Source organism: Prunus avium, chromosome 1 (assembly GCF_965620075.1).
Source record: "Prunus avium chromosome 1, drPruAviu1.hap1.1, whole genome shotgun sequence".
In the NCBI taxonomy this organism is placed as follows: domain Eukaryota; kingdom Viridiplantae; phylum Streptophyta; class Magnoliopsida; order Rosales; family Rosaceae; genus Prunus; species Prunus avium.
The window spans coordinates 20,985,932-21,010,991 of NC_142284.1; the positions used below are offsets into that span (position 1 = coordinate 20,985,932).

The following is a 25,060-nucleotide window of genomic DNA, read 5'->3' on the forward strand; positions in this document are numbered from 1 at the left end:
TTGCCTACAAAACACACAAAGGAAGGCAAATAACTTAGAAGTCTAGGAAACTAAGCAAAAGAAGTAAGTAAATAGGGCATGTATATGTATAAAATTATGAGCTTAACACTCTGCGCCGACTAAAGAACTATGCTTGATCATAGGAGATTTTCTTTGTCTGGTTCTGAGTTGAAGTGGAGTGCTTCTCAGGGATCCTTTTACTGTTGTTTATGTGTTCCTCCTACGTGTTCTTTCCTGATTTCTGCTATGGTATGCCTTGCAGTTTGTGTGGGTGTTAAAGGACTATGATTTTACTCATAGAAGACTTCTTTTGACAATTGGGATGTTTTGCGGTCCTCTCATGTGGGTCTACTGTGTTGGTCTATAGTTGCAATTCTCGTTGGAGGTCTATGTGTTAGTTTTCGTTTTTTGATTTATTCTTTTATTGTAATGGTCCAAAGTGACCTGAATCGGACTCTCATGTTAGTCCATGACATGTGTGGTACTCTTTGCTCCTCTGGGGTTTGTCCCATGAGGTTGTCCTAGGAAGGATTTAACGAGGCCACTGTATCATGTCATTCTTTGTACGTCTTTGGTTCTATGAATGAATTCTCTTTCTTTAAAAAAAGGTCTTTGATAAAAATAAAATATGTTGATTATTTTAAAAGCAATGGCCTGCTGACAAGAACCTCTAGGTTGCTTTTTAAAGCTGCTTTCACAAGAAGCAGATAATAGCATTTAATGAATTTTTAAAATTCCCATAATACCATCAATAGTTTTAAAAAATGACATCGTCTACCACCACCACTAACCACCACAACCACCACTACCACCACAACTACCACAACCACCAACTCCACCTCCATCTATATCATCATCACCACACCTCCTCCCCACTACTACCATCACCACCACCACCACCACCACACCGCCACTACAACCACCACCCCTATGTAGTTAACACATAACACTTTCAACATGATGTCCATTTCAGTCATTATCAACAGTTACAATAGCTTTATATTAAAATTTACCAACATCATGTCCATTTTAGTCATTATCCACAATTATAATAGTTTTGTATTAAAATTTACCAAACGGTTTTCACATTACTTTTTTTTATACTAACAACATTTTAAAAATATTGTTTACCAAACATGGAAGTGATAGCAATCCTAAATTGACCCTTAGTTTATACATTTACGAACCTTTTTATTTCATTGTTTTTCTTTTTTCCCATTATGACTTAAAATGTAGCTACGTTAAGGGACTTGGATATTTGATAATTGACATCACTAGAGAAGTTACTGCTTCAAAATATTTAATTGATTACTGCTTATTTTGCACATAATTTGCAGGAAATAATATGAAAATTTGCACCAGTAACTGAAGAAATATTAGTTATACCCCAAAGGTTCTCAGTATAAAGACAGGCAAAAAAAACAAAGAAGGTTATCACCGTAGACAATACATAAAATTGATTTCCATATAATCGAGCGGAGGTAAATTCGATAGAAGCTCAGACATTGGACCATTAATTGCCTTGTCGATGATAGTAAAGAGTGATCTGTGAAAACCCATTCCAGTTCCGGATCACATCGATACGCTCCCACTGCGACACCTCAACATCTCCTATTGCTCGGAAGAGTGACACTCTAGGGCATAACTCTACAATAGGGTTAAATACTTTTTTGGTCATTGAGTTTTACACGAAAATTCAATTTAGTAATTGAGAAAAAAATTTAACTAAATTGATCATTGTGTTTCCCAAAGTTTACAATTTATAGACATTCCGTTATCTTTGGTTAAATGTAGTTTTTATTTTTATTTTTCTTGGAAGCACCTTCAATCTTCTTCCTCTAACTCAACAAATTAGGGTACATATATATACTGTTTGTGACAATAATCTCGCGGGAGAATATTCGCTTATGGATCCTTCAACCTTCGATCTTCCTTCTCTCTCCTTCTCGATTCCTGTAAAAAAGACTGGAGTAAATAAACCACACCCGAGGGTGTTGGCCAAAGGCCCTCCGATGCCTAAGTTAGTTCAAGTGTTTGTAGGAAAACAATAACTAAGCAAAGGGTACGGAGTTGTATGTAGGGTGTGAACCAGGCGGCCGGAGCCGTGTGTGGTGGCCGGAGCCGTGTGGAGAAAATATGGAGAGTGGAGAGTGGAGAGGGAGAGAGAGCTTCGGGTATTTTTCTCGGGTATCAGGAGTAGGTTTAGATGTACCTTGAATGATGAACAAAGTCATCTATTTATAGGAGCCTCGGGGCTAGGGTTTCGAAGAGATTGAGTCGGACTTTGATAATATCTGAATTATCTCGTTTAAATATAAGATAATATCCTATAATTAGGATATTATCCCTTTGATAAGATAATACCCGAATTATTGATATTATCTCATTAATTATAAGATAATATCCCTTTATTATGATAATATCCCAATTAATGATATTATCTTTATTAACTATGAGATAATACCATATAATTAAGATATTATCCAAATTAATTAATTATCCCAATAAATGGTTTAATTAATTAATTTAAGGGATAATCTTCTTTTCCACGTGGCGTGCTCTGATTGGAGACGAAAATATATGCTCCCACATATACAAATTAGGGGAAATCTTAGGTTGAAATCGAAATTGTGAGATATAAGGAAAAATAAAAAATCCAAACCAAATTAAAATGAAAATAACAACTTACCAATATATTTTGGTGCTCTATCACCTTGATTACTTCTCCTTTCCATCCAAAGTCACAATACTGTTCTTACTCAATTGATTCACGCTTCAATATAATATCGAATTCGTGAACTTATACCTCACAATTTTGATTTCAACCCAAGATTTCCCCTAATTTGTTAAACCCTAATATCACAATATATCCTAACTAATTGAGTTAGAAGAAGAAATTGAACGTGCTCCCTTAAAAAATAAAAATAAAAATTGTACTCAACGGAAGTTAATAAAATGTCTATAAATTGTAAACTCTAGGAAACACATTGACCAATCTGGCAAAAAAAAAATTTCAATGACCAAATTGAATTTTTGTGTAAAAACTAGTGACCAAAACGGTATTACATCATCAATCTTCCATTTGCACTGCAGTAGAGAACAGAAACAGTTCATTTGTTTGTCAAAATAATCATTTTGCGTTCTTGTTCAGGTATTTCTATCGTCCTGCTTAATGCACATGACATTCAGGTGATTACATGATTATTTGCATAGAAGCATATATAAGCAAACAAAGAATGAATGAACTAAAAATTACAAGAGTTCTACATTGATGGCTTCCTAGACCAGCTACAGAAATTACATTAGTGTGGATAGGAGTCACAAGACAAACCGTTTAAGTAACTTCCATCGAAATTTTCAGATCTGTGCACCTATGCAGTTCCAATCATCTCGTTAATGCTGAAATGTCCAAAATCTGGACCGGTGACTAGCCTTCTTCAGCGAGCAACAAGCAGCCAATGGATTCCCAACACAAGATCTCCTATGCCATCAATGACAATGGAGAATGGGCTAGTCCATATTAATTTCCCGACCCCATTGTAAAGCTAAGACCTTCTTTCAGCTCACGCACCTTCAATCGTGCCAGAATGGAAAGAAGAAAAGGATAGGAAGCTCCTGCATTTTAGCTCACACAAGCTTGAGGATGGATGTGAAAGCATTTTAGCATATTCTTCTGGAGTCCTCTGAAAATTGACCACGAAAGCCTCATAAGATCCTATAGTAGGCCCACCAACTTCCTTAATGCTTCTAATGCACTGCGTATACATAAAAGTTGTGCTATCAACACAAATATCAATGGGTTTGAACAAATCTTTGTTTTAAGCTTCTGCATATCATCTATCTAACAAATTCAGGACCACTTGCTGAGAATACAGTTAAATGCTACTACGGCGTCTCAAGAAATCCCAATGTATGAAGAAAAGTTAAGAGTATCTCACTACACTACTACATTTTACTATTTGCACAGCGAAGAGAAATTCGTCGCACATGACACACTTGCGCGACGAAAAAACTCATTCGTAGCACAAACTATCGTAGATAATAATTTTATATTTGTAAACTTGCACGACCAAAAAGTTCGCCATGAAATAAAACTTAGCGCGGCCATAGACATTATTGTTGTGCAAAGTTAGCAAGAAAAACGCGGGTTTATTTTATTTGGAGCGCCAAACGTTTGTGCGTCGACGACTGTCGTCATGCAAGGACACCTAGTGCGACCATACCGTCATCGTCGCATAAAGTTAGCTAGAAAACTGTGCGTGATATTTTATTTGGTGCCAAATATTTGCGCGACGACAGCTGTCATCGTGAAAGAACAATTAGCGCGACAACACACGTTATCGTCGCGTAAGAAAAACACGGGATTAGTTTTATTTGGCCCCAACAAGGTCTTAAATATCGGAGGTATCGGAAATATCGGAAGTCAAAAAATATGGAAATATCGCAGGAAATATCGGGATATTATCGGTATCGGAAAAAATTGAATAAAAACCACGGAAATTGTAAGAAAAACTTGGAAATTTTTATTGAAACTTTGCAGGATGTTTATTTAGTCAATTATCTATTAGTTTATCACAAAAAATTGGAAGGAAATGCATTGCATGATGGATTTAACTAATTTAAGTTGATTATATAGCGAGCTGGCAAACACCGTAAGTGTAGAAAATATGTAGTAATTAATGAAAGAAGATTAAACACACCATAATCATTTATATATAATGAATTACTACAATATTTTACACTTTATACATTGCATGGTAAGATACATGAGTGACTTAGTACCACATAGAGTTCCTATGAAGTTCAAAATTTTCACTATCTTCATTATCTCTATGTGTAGAGTAAGTATATTTTGAAGAGTAGTCATCAAATGATAAATCCCCAAAATAGTTTTGCATGTAATTGTTAACATGCCACCCATATGGATCCGAGATTGGTTGATGTTGTCCATAAGCAAAATCATTTGAAGATTGAGTCTCGGATTCTTTCCATGAGTCGCTTGATTCCATCCCAACAGGAATGGGATATGAAGGGTAGGGAAATGGTTGGTTATGAGTATAACAATAGTTACTACTCATCTCATGTGAAAATTTGTTTCTTGCAAAAAGAATTCAAAACAAAATCATGTATATATATAAATATTTTAGTATTTTCACAAAAACATAAGTGATATGGTGGTTAAGGTGTTGAAGGAGTAAAATGGTTTTCACAAATACCATGTATATAAATATTTTTGGGTTTCGTATCGGGATATTATCGGGATATTATCAATAATATCTCGATATATTGCCCAAATCATTCATAAAAATGTTGAAAATATCTTCCCGATATTATCGGGATAATATCAATATATTGACGATAACACTATGGTTAGTTGTTAAAATATCGGACCCCCAAAAATCAGATATTATCGGGATAATATCGGGGATATTATCGATATTTAATACCTTGGGCGCCAAATACTTGCGCGACAAAAAAAACCTATCGTTGCATAAAGTTTGATGTCGGCACGTCCATGAACGACGAAAATGGTCTATTGCGCGATAAAAGTTGTATCGACGAAAATGATTTCTCGTCGCGTACAAGTTAGATGTCGACACGTACCTGCACGACAAAAATGGTATTATGGGCGACGAAAGTGACCACTTGTGCGACGAAGTGTTATTTTTGCGTGACGAATCCCTGTTCGTCACGCAAAACCCTTCGTCATATAATCTGGATTCAGCCATTGTAGAGGCAGACTGCAAAAAAAAGCTATGCCTCTGCCTTTGCCTTTGCCTCGGCTTCTGCTAAGAATTCACTATGTTCATTGGGTAAGTATTTTTTGTCGTTAGTTTAAAAGTATTAATGTAAATTCATACTAAAGCTATTAATTTCGTTGTCTATAGGGATACTATGTGTGATTAGCGATTGGTGGAGAACGATTGAGAATGTATTTTCTTCGTTTTATATTTTAAAAATATAAAATTAATTACATTATGTTAAACTCATGTTGTTTTGTGAAATTATTTTTATATTATGTTGTTAAATTTGATTCGTGACATAGAACAATGTGTTGTGATGTACGAAGTTAATTGAAATTAACTTCGTACTTTTTTTTGATATTTTTATTTATTTATAGTAAAACTTAGTTTCCCATTCGAGGATTAGTTGGATTTCGTGCATGTATGCGAAAGCAGGACTGTGGTCCAATTAATTCTTGAATTGTCCCATTATTTGGACAGTTTGGAAATTCATAGTCATGTCACGTAATTTACGGCTACAGGATTAGGTTTTGGTTGTGAAGATTTCGGTCTCATCTCTGTACGTTCTTCAGGTGGTACATAGATATTTTATACCTACGGTACACCTCAAGAACTGTATCAAGATGCTGTCGAAATTCATCCATGTCGAAATCTAATCTTATGTAGCCGTAAATTATGTGACATGACTATGCATTCCTGAATGGGATATGACTCTTACCGGAGGCATAATGTGACATTATGATTTCGTATGAAGTTGTTGTGATTGTGGTTCCAGGAATTATGAGCAGGAGGTGGATACAGAACCCGAATAGATGCGCAGACGAATACTTAGATGGAATTGAGGATTTTATTGATTTTGCATGTACACACAACCCGGGTGCAACTAGAATCTGGTGTCCTTGTAGGAGCTATAACAACAGGTTGTGGGAGACAATTGAAAATGTTCGATTCTGCTCGACGAAGTTTCTGTCGTGCTGAAATTTGTGCGACTCAAATGTACTTTGCGCGAACAAATGTTCTTTGTTGCGCAAATTATAAAATGATGTAGCTAGATCTAGAAAAGGGAAGTACTGATACCTCTTTGGAAAAGAAGGTACTAGACTACTCAAACAATTATAGAGCCATCATCATTTTCGTGAGACAATGTCTGCTTTTCTTCTACCACTGTCATGGGTGAAAAAGAAGTGTTTTAGTTTTCGCTTCCTACCAAAAAGATGGGAGAATATAGGATAAATAAAAATGAAAATAAAAAGTAAGACAATGCACCATTTTATTTGGGGGAACTTTTGATGAAATTAAGTGTCTTTTTGGCACAAAATAAGAAAATCAAAACAAAAGGAAAGAGGCCCTTTTTCAATTTCTTTTTCGAGGTACCCAAACTAGGGTTTTTGGCAAGGAAGTTTTTGGGGTTTCATCCGCCAAGCGCAAAGAAATCATCCAAGTGAGAGTCGAACCTACGAGCATTAGGTATTCAGTGGGCTCCCATCCAATGTCCAAGTGCCGGGCATAGGCAGCAAGTGAAAGCTTGAGATGATATTGCTCACCAAGCCTAGTACTAGTGTTAATACCACTTTGCAAAACCCAAGGGAAGGTATCGTATAGTAGTGTAGTTCGGAAGTCCGAGTGTCGTATCCACAGAGAGCAGTGTAAAGAAAATAACAGAGATGAAAAAGAACAAGTGTGATTGAGAGGTAGATTTATGCAAGATTTGATTTAAAGAAAATTTAATTGATTAAAACACTAAGGCATTGGGGTTCCACTTTTGACATAAGCATGCAACTCTTAATAATTTGATCCACAAAATATTTTCCAATGTAGTTGTTCAAAATAATTAAAGCTCTTTTTAATTTCCTTTAGAAGTATTCTAAGCATAACTTGTACCATTGGCAACAAACTATCAAAAAATAAACTTCATCAAAATTCTATTAATCTTTAGTAATTCTCTTCTCTTTTAAAAGCATGAAAGTTTTTACTACACAATGGGAAAAACATGATTGAATGCATGAAATAGATTATCAAACATTCATCAATTAATTACAAAAAGAAAACTACAAATTCCATTTGAACAAAAACTACAAAATCACATTAAAGCTTAAGTTTGGATCAAACTAATAAAAATTACACACTCATATTAAAAGCTTTCCCCCTAGCCTTAGCTAGGGAGTTAGTTCCCCATAAAATAAAACTAAAACAGAAATTTAGAACTAGAAGAGTTGGAGGAAGGAGAGAGAGCTCAAGAGAAGATTGTGAGCTTGGTTCTCTAACTACTGCGGAGGACTTCTCTATTTATAGGAAAGTGAGAGTAGCTTTTGTTTCATCAATTCCATTCATTGATTGAATATTTCTTCCACTTGCCGACAAGCCAATTGCCACTTTGCCAATTTTGTCTATTTTACTCTAGTGCTGGCAGCATCTTCCTTTTCTTTTCTTCTTTTAGCATGGGTTGACACCTCTTGTTTTATCCATCATTGCATTTGCTGCAAGATCTCTCCTCCCATTATGTGTTTTCTGTGCATAGTCCAAGTTGATTAAGCCATCCTTTCCAAGTGTGGTAAAACGCAGAAAAAGAGTTGACACAAAAAATGATGCCACAGCAGCCCAAAACGAATTCTCTGAACCATGTTTGGAGTGGGAAGGCCTGAGGTGTCAATACGAGACACCCATTGGATCAACTTTCATGAAGATTGTATTCTCATCTGAGCAGTATAAGAGTGCATTTTGGGGCTTGCAAGTTGACTGCTGAAAATGGACTGGAGTTGGGGCTTCATTTCTTTTCTCTCCTTGGGTTGCTGCACAAGAAAGAGCTACCAATTAGAAAATTCAATTGAATTAGCCTTTATTTCAATGAAGTGCAATTGGATTTGTAAAATGCAATGTAACATTCTAATTGGTGCAAAATTAATTAAAACAAAGTACTAACAAATATAGATTAGGGATAGAAATTGTAATAATTATGTGTTTATCAACTAGTATTAATATTTAATTGGAAATCCCATAGGCAAACAAGTCTCGTAGTTCTACCGATTATCTAAGCTTTAAAGATGCTACAGAATCAAGTAAAACTTTAAAGATGGCAGGACCATTAATACTCATTCTGCGAACATGAATGAGATGCTACTACTTATATGCAGAGAATGATCACCAACAAAATTTAGTAAACTACCATTCGATTAGTTGACATTTAGAAAACAATTTCCTTGAATGATGTTCAGTTTACCATTCGATTAGTTGTTCTTCCATCTAGATATAAGTTTACAATATTGGATACCATTCCGACTGTGCCTTAGAAAAGGCATGACATGAGAGACAAGAAAAGCATAGACACATATGTACTTGACATCAGACAGAGTTGATTTTTAATTTATTTAACTTGAAACCTTAAGAAAGTTTATGCATTCTACCAAAAACATCGGTGTAAAACTTTCGTTCCTTTATTTTATGTTAAATCTCCCTATGTACATAGTAATCCTACACATCGGACATGACTCAGGTTCCACTGACAAACACCGCCTTTAAATTATAGGAATTCCTAATGCATGTAAAATGCAAACAGACTGAAACCCCATCATGTGTGAAATCCAACTAATAGAATTAACAGAAGTCTAACTAGAAAACTCCAAAATCAGATAGTGAATTCAGATATGGAAGAACTTGAAGAAATGACACATCATATGCTAATATGTATGAATATTTATGAATATTGGCAATCATATGTTGATAGGACTCCTTGCCATAATTCAATTTTATCGGGGCACATATACGTTAAGAGTTATTGAAAGGACATCCGGATAGAATTTATGACTCATTTCGCAGACAAACATGTATTTTTAAGGTTGTGTCAAACCCTTGAGACTTTAGATCATTTACATCATGATAGGCATGTGGGTATTCAAGAAGCAGTGGGTAAAAATGGGTCTCTCTCTCGCTATGCAAGGAAAGCCGTGCGTCACATCTAGGGTTTCTTCTCGCGTCCAGCCATCGTCTTCTCTCGTTCAGTCGCCTTTTTGCACTTAGTCGTCGTCGCCCTCTCTCTCTCGACCAGTCGCGCTCAGTTGTCTTCTTGTGCTCAGTCGCCGTTGTTGTATTCGATGCCTCTTCTCGCTCTTGTCGTGCATGTCTCATTGCCCTCCTCTCCTCAGTCCGCTCTTGTCTACGTCCTCGCCTTCGGTACAATGTCAACCTCTCTCAAATCCGTCGTTGCTGTGACTCTTCCCACTCTTCAGGGTTTGGTTCGATCGCTGTCGGATTTTCCTCCCTTGCTATTTGGTGGTTTGTCTCCTTGTGTTTGGGCCTCGTCTCCTCTGGTCCCTACCATGTTTGCGCCCATTTCTGATGATGATACCTTGGTTTCTAGGGTAGACTTCAAGGTTCCTAAGCGCCTGTGCACTGATGCCTATTCTAACAAGCCTATGGAGACTGGTCTAGTGGGGTCTCCTCCGAGCCTTCCTTAATGTGTAATTGGAGCATTCGTAGGCTTGGCATTCGGGGAATGCTTTTTTGCATGATACTTTGTTTTAGGTTAAGTGGCTGAGGCTAGTTTTATTATTGTTGTGCGGTGTTTTCTCAGTTATCCTCTCAACACATCTTTAACTCTTCGCCTGTCTTAAGGACTATGGATTCATAGGAGGTTTCCTTATCAGTGTTGGGATGATAAGATGTGTCTTTGAGGACTTTTTTGTTTCTTTTTTTCGTGGAATATTCATTGTACTTTGTCTCTTCTCTTGTGTTGCTCCCTCTAGACTTCTCTATTTCCAGCGCCATTCGTTATTGAAGGTGGATAGAGCTGGTATAATTTGTGGGTTATCTCTTTCTTTCTGGAGCTTTGGTGTGTTCTCTGTTAAATGCTCTCACTACCTTGTGGCTGTGCAAAGGACTATGATTTCATAGCAGGACACAGTTGGGTTGTGTTGAAGTGTTTTCGTTGGAGGTCTTTGTGTCAGTGTTGTGCTGAAGTGTTTTCATCGGACTCTCTTGTTAGTCCATGACATGTGTGGTACTCTTTCCTACCATGGGGTTTGTTCCCTAGGAAGGTTTTAACGAGGCCACTATATCGTGTCGTTCTATGTACGCTACTTTTGTTCTATGAATGAAATCCATTTCTCAAAAAAATAAAAAATAAAAGAAGCAGTGGGTATTTTCTTATTTATAGTTTCTCATAGTATGTGAGTTGCAGCTGAGCGTTTTCAACAATCTAAAGACACAATTCACCGACAATTTAAGCGTGTGTTGATGGCTTTATTTGGATTATCACCACGTATTATACGCCCAAGTAGTAGAAGGGAAACACCCCTCGAAATCTTGAATAATCCAAAGTATTATCCTTATTTTGTGGTCATGAATTTTTTTTTTCTTTTTGCAATTAATCATCACATGATACCATGTATTTCATTTAGTTATATTTATTATTTAACTTAGTTACTTTTAACTATATTGTGGAAGTGTATTGGAGCAATTGACGAGACACATGTAGCTGCTTGGGCATCAGCACAAAAACAAACTTCATACCATGGTAGAAAGGTTCTTATTACTCAAAATGGTATGTGCGCATGCTCTTTCGATATGAAGTTCACATTTGTTTACGCCGGATGGGAAGAGATTGCAAATGATTCTAGAGTGTTCACAGATGTTGAGGCCAGAGAACGAATTTCCTTTTCCAGAGGAAGGTATGAATAAATACAAAAAGTTAAATTGAAACCATTACTAACGTTATTATCACATGCAAATAACGAATTAATTAATAGGATATTTCTATGTTGTGGATGCTGGGTATATACAAATATGCCTGGATTCTTGGCAACTTACCGAGGTGAGAGATATCATTTGCGTGATTATAGGGGACTGCGCCGACCACCAAGAGATCCTATAGAATTATTCAATTATAGACATTCTTCATTACGTAATGTAATTGAGTGGTGTTTTGGTGTGTTGAAAGCTCGTTTTCCAATTTTGAAATTGATGCCCAGTTATCCTCCGTGTAGGCAGCGGCGTATCCCTATTGCATGTTGTAAAACAACATAATTTAATCCGAAGGGATGCACGTCGTGATAGGTTATTTGAAGAGTTTTAAGTAGAAGACATGATTGTTGAGGGTGAAGATATGGCTACACCAAATTTAGATATGTCTTTGGGAAATAATGCACAAATGACATAATTATGTTATTGTAATTTTTATGTAGTTTCTTTTTTTTTTTGGTTTTGCAATGAACATGTTTCTGTAATATTTGGTCTAGAAACTTGTGTGACTAAACACCTTTAGTCATAGATAGTTAAGATATTAACTTGGATAATTATATGGACACCAATGACTGTTTCGATGGACTAATTTAAACTTAGCCAAATGCATAGCTTGATCACTTTTTTTAATTCTAATTTAATCCAAGCTCCTTGATTTTAGTAAAATGAGTCAACTGAGGAAAAAATGTTTGGTGTGCATAAAAAAAAAAGAGTTAGACTAATTACATACATAAATGTATGAAAATGTTAGTTAATTTTTGTTTTTAAATCCTCCTACCAGACGCATATTCACTGTTTTTGTCATTTTCACATATTAGTGCCAGACACATTTTCATTGTTTTTAGACTAAGCTACCAGACGTGTTTTTGTTCTTTGAAAATGCATTTTTATTTTCTCGTTTTCATTCTATGAAAATATTCTCTGAAAATGCCCTCTAAAAACATAACTAGATGGGGCCTAAGAGCATCTTGGAATTCTTACAAGCTTAGTGGAAGGAAAATAGTTTTGGTGAGCCACAACGGCCAATTCAGCTTTTAGCTCTCATTAGCCCACATCCTTTTCTTGTAACATGTCTTCATTTTTTTGCCATGGTGATTTTTACCAAAGTAGCCATGCAGCAATTTGCAGAGGCTAAATCACTGTCAAAGACTTGCTGCTCTAGTCTAAATCACTGAACTGGTGAGAGCAACAGCACAAGAACCGAGCTGCTAATTGAAAATCAATTAAGCAGAATAAGCAGCAAAAGCATACAAAGATGGAAAACGTACAAAACATGACACCTTTAATTAACTTTCAGTTGAGTAAGCCAATACGAAAGTCCAGGCATAAACAGAATAAAGCATCCTTGCTTAATTTTCACACACATGGATATGCATATGATATCCTTATTCAAATAGTTTCTTGCAGCTCATTTCTCAAATTGAGATAGGAGTCTCTAGCTGCCTTCAGTTTGTTGACAACAACATCCATTTGCCCTCGCTCAGTTGGTGATATTGCAGAGCATGAGAGTCCTATCTTCATCACTGAAACCAAACATTCCTCCAATCTTGTTGCTTGGATAGGGCTGCCATGCTGATAGCTTGTAGTTCGTCTTGCTCGTATTTCACTTCCGTATCTTTCCCCATCACCACGTGCATCATTTCTTTCAATGAGCAATGAAGGGTCAATTATGTCCATGACATGGTCAGGCATTGTGATTGCTGTGAATTGGTGAATGCTTAGACCATCTTTGAACATGTCATCTGTAGGTCTTTTTCCAGTGAACATTTCTAGCAACAGTATTCCAAAGCTATAAATATCTCCCAGAATGGAAACTCGGCCTCCCATGCCATACTCTGTCATTCAATTCATGCATTATGATGTCTCACTCAAATCATTTACAACTTACATCTCATTTCGATTATCTTTCTTTTGTTTTATTGGAAGAGACTTAATAACTTGGCTTAGTCATAAATTAGGTAGAGAGAAAAAGAGAATGATACCTGGAGGAATGTAGCCTATCGAACCCCTTAACCCAGCTGACAAAGTTTGACTTTGGGAGTAATTATCTGATGCTTCCAAGAGGAACCTTGCTAAACCAAAGTCACCAACATGGGCTACCATATCTTCACCAAGAAGAACATTGCTTGGCTTTAGATCACAATGAACAATGGTTGTTTCACAACAGTGGTGGAGATAATCTAATGCAGAAGCAACGTCAGTCGCAATATTGAGTCTTTGGATAAGGCTCAATCTCTTACTTTGAGTTTGAGGTTGCTCATCATCTCTAGGATGCAGCCATGAGTCTAGACTTCCATTTGCCATGAACTCGAATACTAGACTCTTGAAATCATTACCCTGATTATCAATGCTCGAGCATGCAGTAATGATCTTGAGAAGATTACGGTGCCGTATACTTCTTAAAGCTTTGCATTCATCAATGAAACTCTTGAAAGCTCCTCGTTGTTGAAGATTTAATACCTTAACAGCAACTGCCCTCCCATCACTAGGAAGTACTCCTTTGGAAACAGAACCAAAACTTCCGGAACCAATCAAATTGTCCACAGAGAAGCCGTTAGTTGACTCAACAAGTTCCAAGTAAGAGACTGATTTCCAACCCTTATAAGAATCTGAAGTTACTAGGCCACCTCTTGACCTTTTCACCTTCGAACGAGCAACAATGAAGCATGACAGAGCAATGATGCATGCAACTGCACAAGCGCACAAGCTACAAGGATGATTACCTTTGGGGCAAGTAGTCGATGAGATGATGAATTGGACTTTTTGATGGAGCATGCATGTAAAAGTAATTTCGGGAGGCCACCACAGACCCTATTGTTTCCAATAATTGAGAGACCACTTGCATTTCCCTTCTTTTGGCAATTCACCTTCAAAATCATTATAAGAAAGATTGAGATATTTAAGAAACCTGAGCTTTTCTAAAAATTTGGGAATCTCCCCCGACAAGTTGTTGTGTGAAATATCCATTTCTTCCAAGCTTCTTAAACCTTTAAGAGACTCAGGAATTGTTCTTTCAAATTCATTACCTTGCATATACAGGCGCTCCAACATACTACAACTGCCTAGAGTTGTTGGGATTTCACCAGATAACTTATTTCCTGACACATCCAGCTCCACAAGATTTACCAAATCACCCACTTCAGATGGTAACGAACCAGTCAAAGAATTGTTAGAAATTCTCAAAGAAATTGAAAGGGATGAAATCCCAAAAATCTCTCCAGGTATGGTGCCTGTTAGACGGTTATTAGAAACGTCAAGTGTGAGTAGACTTTGGCAGTTCCCAAGACTTGGAGGTATACTTCCCTCAAACCTATTCGTGTTGATGAATACCGTTATCAATGAAGTCAAGTTACCTAGGGAGGACGGTATCGGCCCAGAAAAATTGTTAAAATGCAAATACAATCCTTGTAACATTTGAAGCTTCCCAATGACATCCGGGACACTACCACTGAAATAGTTGTTGTCCATTCCAAGAAGGGCCAAGCTTGTAAGATTTCCAATGCCTTCAGGGATGCTTCCATGTATCAAATTTCTCCCAAAATAAAGATATAAGTTGGGTAGATAGGTTGGCTATGGACCTTGGCAATTCTCCTCCAAAATGGTTATTTTCCAGACCCAAGTCCTCTAGGCGAGTACAATTAGCCAAGAAGCTGAGAAAATTCAAGTCACCAGCTTTCCCACTTCCTAGTCTATTGCGACTGAAGTTTATCCAAACTAAGCTTCGCAACCTTCCAAGATTTTCAGCAGGGAGTGTCCCGGTCAAACCATTTCCACCACAATCAAGCCTCTGAAGTCTAGAAGAATTTGACCACGACGCAGGAATAGCTCCTGTGAAGTTGTTCATACCACACGAAAAATATTCGAGATTGGGAAGACTAATGCCAACATTTGGTGGTAGCTCTCCATGCAGCTGGTTCCCAGTAACATCGAAAGATGTAAGGGAAGAAATATTATAGATCGAAGAAGGGACAATACCAAACAGATTATTCAATGAAATTGAAAATTCTGCCAAGCGTGTCAGACGCCCGAGTTCATTTGGTATGCTTCCTCGAAAATTGTTTTGGGTAAGATAAAGACTATGCAAATAAGAAAAGTTTCCTATCCAATTTGGGATTGCTCCAGTGAGATTGTTTTCATCAGCAGATACATAATATAAATTCACCAATGAACTGAGTTGGTTCGGAATGGATCCAATAAGCTCATTCGAAACTAAACGAAGCACTCTTAGTTGTGCACAGTGAGATATATTACTTGGAATTTTGCCGCCAAAGGAATTCCGAGACAGGTTGAGAGATCGCAGGCTTCCAAGACGACCTATTTCTTGAGGAATTTCACCAGCAAAGCTGTTGCTCACCAGGTCGATTCCAGTAAGGTGAGAAAGATTTCCTATAGATTTTGGTAAGGAGCCTGCCAATTTTTGAGCAGTCAGCTTCAAAATCACAACTCTTTTGGTGCAACGGTTGCATGTAAGGCCAACCCAATTGCAGAAATGAATGGAATCATTCCATGAGCTCATGACATGGAGAGGATATTGAGTGATTCTTTTCTTCAAGTCCAGCAGCGCCAGACGATCAGTTTCATTTCCAAAAGTATTACAACTAGGTAGAGTTGCAGATTCCAGAGGTGCGTTCATGCATAAAAGAAGGATTCCATGAAGGAAGGTAAACAAAATCAGCCTACCATGAGGCTCCATCCTTTCGTAAATACAAAGCAAATCTGAAATCAAGTGTTTGTTTGTTTGTTTTTTTTTTCTTTTGGCTGTCAAAATAAGAATCCAAGTTTCGTTTAGAGGAATTCAAAAGAAGGACCAAATGTAGTGTTGCATGAAATTGAAGACCAAATCTTATCACACATAGACAAAGGTGTAGTGTGTTATTGGTGGAAAATTTGAGTGGAGGAATAAAAAACTCAAACAAGTTTTGAAAGTGTGCATGGAAGAGAGAAACCTTATTCCAGAGAAAAAAAATAAAACGCTTCACTATGTTAGTGTTGGAAAAATTGTAGACTAAAACAATTTTGATTTGGGCATAAAAACAGAGGAAAACAAACAAACTTCGTTACCTAGTGTTGGAAAATTTTAGTGGGTGATAAAAAAATTCAAAATATTCTAAAAGTGTGAATAATGAAGTAGAAGAAGTCTTATCTCATTAAAAGGCTTAATTACTATTTTACTCCTTGAAACGGGCGCTCGGTTTCACTTTACAAGTTGAAAATTTTATCACTTAACCCTCAAAATCTCTAAAAATTGATGAAATTTTCTCACTTGACTATTTCCGTCAATTTCCATCCACAAAACAGTTAATTGAGCTGGCGTGACATTTGCATTTTAGTAATTTTAGCTATTAAAAAACTTTAAAACTCAAATAAAATATAAAAAAAGTAAAACTAGGTTTTTTTTTTTTTTTTTTTCCAAAACTATGCATCAGTTTGGTCTCTCTCATCGTGTTTTGTCAAAATATTCATAAAAATCGGTCACGTTATGGCACACTATCGTGTAGACCAAATTGATGAGTAGACAAAAAATGAAGGACAATATTGATTGATTTAAGATTTGTAGAACTAAATGAGAACTTTCTTAGAGACCACTATCGTTTTGCATAAAAAGGAAAAAATCTATTAAGAGAAAGAAAGCTCCACTGTGTTAGTGTTGGAAAAATTATGGTGGATAAGACCAACGTTATGCAAAAGCTCCACTACTTTAGTGTTGGAAGAATTATGGTGGATAAGACCAACGTTATGAAAGCGTGCATAAAACGGAAGAAATCTTATCGGAGAAAGAGAAGCGTCCATATTGCGTTAGTGTTAGGAAACAAATTAGTGGATGAGTAAAAGTTTATAATAATTCTCGAAGTTCCGTTAGTGGATATATAAATATATATGTTGACGCCAAAAACTGGTTCACAGGCTTTAAGGGTCAACTTAGTAATTTTACGTCTTCGGTATCCTTTTGGTCTTGGTATGGAGAGTAATCTGCAAAAGTAGCAAACGCTCGGTAAGACCTTGGGCACCGGTGCGGTACCGGCCGAAGGCTCTCCGATGCTTAAGTAAGTTCGGGATTAGAAAGTTCAACTGACAGATCAATAGGCTTGTATGCCGTAAGTTCTGATTACCTCTGTTTTGGGGTAGTTGGCCTCTTTTATAGGCCTTGGGAGGTGTGCACTTTGTTGATAATTTCGATGTGGGACTGTGGACGTCGCTTGGGAGCATGCCACGTGTCTCAGAAGAGTGTGTTGCCCTAATGGAGCGATCGGTAGGTAGGGTGCCGAGGGCGTCCCTGACCAGGCTCGATTTCCTCCACGTGTCTCGTTCTCATTGGCTGTTCATTTTGGGTATAAACAGGAGTCCCCCAAGTTCTCAGTCGAGATTTCTCGGTTGGGGACTTGTTTGTTTTTTGGTGGCTGCAAGGTAGCTCTACCGTTCGGTAGTCAGAGAAGGAGGCGCGCTGGGCCCTTGTCCCAGTGCCGATCCATTCAGAAACTTGCCCAGGAGCTCAAGAGTCGCCACTTTGAGGACTACCGTTCGGCAGCACTTGGCGCGTCGAAGGGGTTCCGAGGAGTCTTGCCGATTGCCTATTAACTTGGGGCAAGTTTGGTTATTCTTTCGCGATCTACGCACTGGGAGGGGGAGTGATGGGACAGAGTGACGCTTCGTCTTCTGTACCCAGCGTGCTGTCAGAGGTTCCACTCACCGTGTGACACGTGGTGTGTCTAATCACGCGGAGCGGCGCCATTAATGCATCGTTTGGTTTTTCGAGGCGTACCGTTGCAACTTTCGCCATATAAATAGAAGTGGTTTCTGAGGAGAAATTCACTTTTGCATTTGTGAGTGAGGCAAGAGCTCTGTCAAGGCGATTTCTGACGAGAGCAAACGGTAACAGAGGCGATTTCTGGCGAGATCATTCGGAAGGCAAGGCGATTTCTGGCAAGAGCAAACGGTGGCCAGAGCGATTTTCGTCCTTACACTTCAGTCCACCTAAGGTACCGTTCGGTAACTTTATATTTCCTTTCCTTTCATTACGCGTATGTCCTTCCTTGGTTTGAACTAGACTTAGAACTTTATCCAAGTGGGGTGTGGTTCGGTAGTCTGGTTGCCATAGGTAGAGATGTAGGCATCGGTAGGATAGTCCTCGGAATGGCTCTTAGTTTCCTTTCGTTGCTTTTTGTAGATGTCTGATAGGGAGTTTGGGTTTGAGAGCGAGCCCAACGTTTACGATGGAGAGTCTCCTGACAGACAAAAGGGTACCGAGAGTGATGAGTCGGGCCAGGATACCGAGAGCGATAGTGGCTCCGAGGTGGAAGTGGTCAGCGAGAGGTTTAGAACTGCGCCCACCCATGGGATCGGCAAGTGGCTCATGACTAGTCAGCCCCAGCCGTTGAGGGTCGTGTATAGCGACGGTAGGCAAGCTGGTTCGGGCCTGCACTCTGAGCCTCAAATGGGGGATGCTCGGATGCCGGAGGTATCTTCTAGTCACCGTCCGGAGGCCTCCACTTCCAGTCGTGGGGAGTCTTCTGAGCCAATCCCCTAGCCGAGGGTGACGATAGTGAACAGGGGGAACCCTAGGGTGCAGATGGGGGTACCGAAGGAGCAACTGTTTGGCATGGATTACTTGCCGCCCAACAAGATGACTTATCGGGAGCTGGCCAAGATCCGAGCAGAATACATGATCCCTGATTCGATACGAATGAGGATCCCAGGCCTTACCGAGTCTCTGAGTGACCCCAAGGATGGAGAGGTTGCATTCTTCACGGCTGTCCTTCAACAGGGCGTCAGGCTACCGTTGCAGCCTCCAGTTCAGAGGATTCTGGCTCAAATTGGGTATGCCTCTGGCCAGTTCAATCCGAACTTCTGGGCCATTATGATGGGGGTGATTACGACATTCGGACTTGCCGATGAGGGGGAGCCTACTTACGAGCAGTTCTCCCACCTATATAGTATTACCAAGTCCAAGAAGATCGATCATGGAGGCTGGGTTCAGGCGAACTGCCTCAGGGCTTCCGAACGGGGCCACTTCCTGAATGCCGTGCCGACCTCTCAGAAGTCTTGGAGGAATTGGCGGGTGATACTCTCCGGTGATTGGGAATCGCCCTCGGGAGTGCCAGTTCGCTTCCACATCCCCACCACTTTTCAGATCGCCAGTAGGTCTCTACCATGCCGATCGGTAGGTCACTGGTTTTCTGTTGTTCAATGGACTTACCTGTTGTTATTATTTTTTTTTTGCAGGCAAACTGAAGCAGCCTACGGCACCCTAGTCAGAGGTTCGGCATATAGACAGAGTGAGGCTGAAGGTTCCTGCCGTTGACAGGGAGTACTCGCAGTTCCTCTTCACTGAAAACCTCATCAGAGCCAGCCTTGTTAGCCCTGCCGAGAGTAAGTTCACTTGACTTTTTCTTTGCTGTCACTGAGTTCCTTCGGCTAACTCCAATGTTTGGTTCGTGTAGTGTCTGAGGCCAGGAAATTTGCAGAGGCTAAAAAGATGTCCGAGACCTTGAAGCGGCGCTACCAGGTGGCCGCAAAGGGGAAGAAGCAACGGCGGTAGCCAGAGGCTTCTACCGAAAGGGTTGTGGAGGCTGACCTTGAGGAGCAGCCCCTGGCCGAACGGCAGAGGCAGCGGACTGCCGAGCCCACAAACAGAAGGGTGCCGGTAGACGAGCCGGTACTCAGCCTGAGTCAGGGTGCCGAGGCTGCCACCTCTAAGGCATCCGGGAAGTGGCCGATAACGGTGGATCTGGATGCCGCTTCCACTCCCAAAAGGGTGCGGCTCGCTGACCACCCGAGGGCCATCTTCACGGCCGAGGATGAAGAGGGGCCTACCGAAGCAGTCACGCTTGCGTGTCCTTCCAAGACGGTCCAGTTTGTGAACCATATGATCGTGGGTTCGTAGATGGACTTGTCTGAAATAGACGAGCTGCCGAAGAAGGCCCTTTGGGAAGAGGCGGGGCGCGCCTTCCGTCTTCAAGCCACGGTAACCAGTCCCTCCCGTTGTCTCTCTTTTTTTTTTTTTTTTTTTTGTTGTTGTTGTTGTTGTTGTTGCTCGGTACTAATCTGTGGCTTCACGTTTCAGGCGTCTATGGACATGTGGCTGTGCATGAAGAGGGCCATCACAGCTGCCGAATGCGCCAAAAGAATGTACGAAGATGGCCGCTCCAAGGTTGCCGAGGCGAGGAAGGCCCTCCAGGACCATGCGAATCTTGTGCAGGATATGCACGCTGCCGAACGGCAGATTAAGGCTCACGAGGTCAAGCTTGCCGAGATGCGCGAGGCTCTGGACGGCGCTCTGCAGGCCGCTAAGGACGCCGAGGAGGCAAAGGGGGCTGTGCAGACGGCACTCGGCACTCGAGGCTTCCGAGTGGTCAAAGGGAGCAGAGATCGAGGCTGTCGTTCGTGAAGCAGTGGGGAGGCTACCGTTCCTCTGCGGAGTTCACCGCTCTCTTGGACAATGAAGTGGGCTCTGAGATGGCAGACCTCATCTACCGCTTCAAACGGTTCAACCCCAGGCAGAAGCTGAATTTGAATTTCGCTGCCGATCCCCCTCCTCTATCGGAAGGCATCATAGAGGAAATGATTGAGGAGTACGAGGGGGAGGACACTCTCGAAGATGGCCCGGATGCCGAAGAGGGTCCTGCTGCTGCCGCCGACGCCAATGCCGAGGCTGCTGAAGTCGAGGGTGGCCAATCTGCTGAAGCCTGAGTTTATAATTTTCTAATTGTATTTCGTTTTTGTATCGTTAATTGCCGTTGGTAAAATTTCCGAACACATTAATGCCGAGGGCATTTTTAATTTAAGTGTTGTTTTACTTAACAACTTGTGCTTGATTTATTTTGTGTTTGATCTTTGCCTGTTTTGTTATTGCCGTGGGCTAAAAACTTCTTAGGATAATTACTGATTGGGCCGTTGGCCACTTAGAAGTTCGGTAGGGGCTAAGCCACTGGCTTTCAGCCAGTCTTTTTGCTTTTGGTTAGCCAAGTGTCGTTTCTTTCGGTAAGCTAGGATTCGAGTGTTCTTTGGGCCTTTAGAAATACCGTAGGCAAGTCTAGGACCCCTATACCGCCGTTGGCTCGTACAAAGATACAATACTGCCGTTGGTTAATCCCAGAAAACTGTACTGCTGTTGGCTCGTACCTAATGCATGTTCTCGTGAAATTTTAAAAAAAAAAATTGACGAAGCTAGATTGGAATCGGTAGTATACATAAGAGCGTGGCTTTCAATTGCCGTAGGCAATGCTACCATGGCTCGTATGTAGATTGGAATTGGTAGTATACATAAGAGCGTAGCTTTCAATTGCCGTAGGCAATGCTGCCGTGGCTCGTATATAATGAGCCCTATCGAAATATTTTATTTGAAAAATGCTGATAGGCTATAAGGTTCCAAATTCCACACTGGATAATCTCATTTTATATATATGTGCCGTAGGCCAAAATACAAAATCCACCTTGCCGTTGGCTAGGGGGCATTACTTAAAGTAACTCTTGAGATGCTCCACATTCCATGGATGATCGAGGGTCTTCCCATCTGTGCCTCGGAGCCTGTAGGTGCCGGATCTGAGGATGCCGATGATTTCATAGGGCCCTTCCCAGGAAGGTCCGAGGGTTCCTTCCGTTGGGTTTTTGGTTGCAAGCGAAACCTTGCGCATAACCCAGTCTCCGATTCTAAAAGAGCGGGGTCTAACCCTTGAATCGTAGTACCGAGAAACGCGCTATTTGTATGCCTCATTCCGAAGGTTGGCTACCGTTCGGCGTTCTTCGATTAGGTCTAGGCTTAATGCGAGTGCAGCCTCATTCGCCTTCGGTTTGAAATCTTCCGTTCGGTAAGACGACTCGCCGATCTCGACTGGGACGACGGCTTCTGAGCCGAATGCAAGGCTGAAGGGGGTCTCCCCTGTGGAGGTTCGGTAGGACGTTCGGATGGCCCACAGAGCTTCGGGGAGCTTCTCCGGCCAGGCGCCCTTGGCACTGTTGAGTTGCCATTTCAAGAGTTTCTTGATAATTTTGTTCACGGCTTCTACCTGGCCGTTCGATTGAGGGTGAGCTGGGGAGGCGAAGAATAGGTTGATTTTGAGGCGAGTGCAGAACTGCCTGAAGAGCTCCGAATCAAATTGCCTACCGTTATCGGTGATGATGGCGTGGGGGATGCCGAACCGGCAACAGATGTTGGTCCAGACGAATTCTTCGATCCTTGCCGCTGTAATGGTGGCCAGGGCTTCGGCCTCGACCCATTTCGTGAAATAATCCACAGCGAGGACTGCATACTTAACCTGTCCCTTGCCTTGCGGCATGGGCCCGATTAGGTCAAGTCCCCATTGGACGAACGGCCATGGACTGACGGTCGGCGTAAGGGGTTCGGCAGGTATGTGCGGAATATTGCCGAATCGCTGGCATTTGTCGCACTTTTTCACCATCGCAATCCCGTCCCGATGCATGGACGGCCAATAGTACCGTTTGGATGACGCCAAAAACTGGTTCACAGGCTTTAAGGGTCAACTTAGTAATTTTACGCCTTCGGTATCCTTTTGGTCTCGGTATGGAGAGCAATCTGCAAAAGTAGCAAACGCTCGGTAAGACCTTGGGCACCGGTGCGGTATCGGCCGAAGGCTCTCCGATGCTTAAGTAAGTTCGGGATTAGAAAGTTCAACTGACAGATCAATAGGCTTGTATGCCGTAAGTTCTGATTACCTCTATTTTGGGGTAGTTGGCCTCTTTTATAGGCCTTGGGAGGTGTGCACTTTGTTGATAATTTCGATGTGGGACTGTGGACGTCGCTTGGGAGCATGCCACGTGTCCCAGAAGAGTGTGTTGCCCTAATGGAGCGATCGATAGGTAGGGTGCCGAGGGCGTCCCTGACCAGGCTCGATTTCCTCCACGTGTCTCGTTCTCATTGGCTGTTCATTTTGGGTATAAACACGTTAGTGGATATATAAATATATATAGTGAGTTTTGGTTTATGGATTCTTCAAATAAGTTTATTTGAACGACACCCTTGTAGATCCCACTTCACATTGTATTTCACTAATCTAAATCATCTATTTTTTAGATAATCACTTGAATCCGATATCATTTGACCACTCAATTGAGTAATTGAAATTTTAGTACTTTCTTGAAGCACCATGTTCATTGATTTTGTAGGATACAATTGGATGTCGAAATGGTTTCCAATTTGTATAATTTTTTGCAAGGATAATCTATGAATGTAGACTTAAAAAATAGATGTTTTGATTGTTGAAAAAATATAAAATTGTAGGGGACCCTAAAGGATGTCCCTCAAATAAAATTATTTGAAGGATCTCTCAATAGTAGGGGGTTGTATATACATACAAAGAGCTTCCATTAAGGGATCCCTCAAATACGTTTATTTGAGGGACACCCTTGTAGAGCCCACTCCGTATTGTATTTTACTAATCCAAACCATCTATTTTGTAGATATTCATTCAAAAATCATATCTACAAAAAACCACTTGAATCCGATATCATGACCACTCAATTGAATTATTGAAATTTTAGTACTTTCTTGAAGCACCATGTTCATTCATTTTGTAGGACACAAGTGGATGTCGAAATGGTTTTCGGTTTGTCTAATTTTTTGCAAGGATGATCTATGAATGTAGACTTAAAAAATAGATGGTTTGGATAGTTGAAAAATGGTCCATGTGTTTTACTACGTTGGCAAATTTAGTCCTTGTGTTTTCCATTTGGCCAATTTGGTCTATGCAGGCCCGGCCCTGGGCCAGGGCAGGAAGTGCGACCGCCCTGGGCCCTGACTCAAGGGGGGCCCAAAATTAATATTTTTTTGTCATTGTCAGGTCATATTTAACGGTTATATAAATAAAATAAAAGACCTATTGACATAAAGTAACGCCAGCGGTGTTGGTTAAGCCTGGTTTTTAATTCAAGTCCTTCCCAAGTTCGAATCCCAGCATTGTGTTTCCTTCCTTATGCTTTTTTGAGGGTCTTCAAGTATGCAGGTTCTTTTTAGTAGTTCAATGCTTCTTCTTCTTTTTGGGTCTTCCATCGTTTCTTATAGAGAGATTTATATAAAATAAGCAGGTTCTTTTTAGTACTCCAATGCTTTTATATACATCTCTCATTTTATAATATTATGTAGAGATATATAAAAAACCACATAGATGCATCTCTCATTTTCTTTTTTGTCTTCGATCCTTTCTTATATAGAGATATATATAAAATAAATGATACTATGTAGATCTCATTTTATAATATTCTACTTTCACATAGATTTTTCTTGTGTGGTATATATATATAAGGTCTATTTTTGGCGTTGCCCCGGGCCTTGAAAATCTCAGGACCGGCCCTGGGTCTATGTGTTTTGAACCGTTAGCCAATGTTGTCCATTCCCTTAAAATTTATGTTAATTAAAAACTAATTCAATATTAATAAAAAAAAGATAACTATTTGAATACAATTTTAAAATAAATAGATAAGAGCTAATCTATAAAATAAAAAAACCCTAAAACTTCAAAATTTAATAAATGAAAGACACCTCCTTCCAATTATCCCATCCGCCACCACCCCATCTCTCTTATTTCTCCCAAGAACAACCCACCACCCCACCCTTAATCTCTCTCTCTCTC

General features: G+C 40.1%; 1 protein-coding gene and 1 pseudogene across 1 annotated transcript; both read right to left on the bottom strand.

Annotated features, from left to right (window-relative positions):
• Positions 1 to 12,782: 12,782 nt before the first annotated feature.
• LOC110755350 (putative LRR receptor-like serine/threonine-protein kinase At3g47570) lies at positions 12,783 to 16,193 on the bottom strand. The gene is made up of 2 exons (XM_088254217.1): positions 13,460 to 16,193; positions 12,783 to 13,312 (listed from the first exon to the last, which is right to left on the bottom strand). Exons 1-2 carry the CDS (start codon positions 14,250 to 14,252, stop codon positions 12,867 to 12,869), a joined length of 1,239 nt encoding a protein of 412 aa, XP_088110343.1. The 5' UTR covers positions 14,253 to 16,193; the 3' UTR covers positions 12,783 to 12,866.
• On the bottom strand, positions 14,289 to 16,170 carry LOC148297548 (LRR receptor-like serine/threonine-protein kinase EFR; annotated as a pseudogene).
• Positions 16,194 to 25,060: the final 8,867 nt, after the last annotated feature.

What these genes read in the sequence shown, in the direction of transcription:
- LOC110755350 (XM_088254217.1), bottom strand. Translation starts at nt 14,252, where the DNA reads ATGCTCCATCAAAAAGTCCAATTCATCATCTCATCGACTACTTGCCCC. An exon ending in GATAGGCTACATTCCTCCAG is followed by an intron (nt 13,313 to 13,459) that starts GTATCATTCTCT and finishes ATTGAATGACAG; the next exon opens with AGTATGGCATGGGAGGCCGA.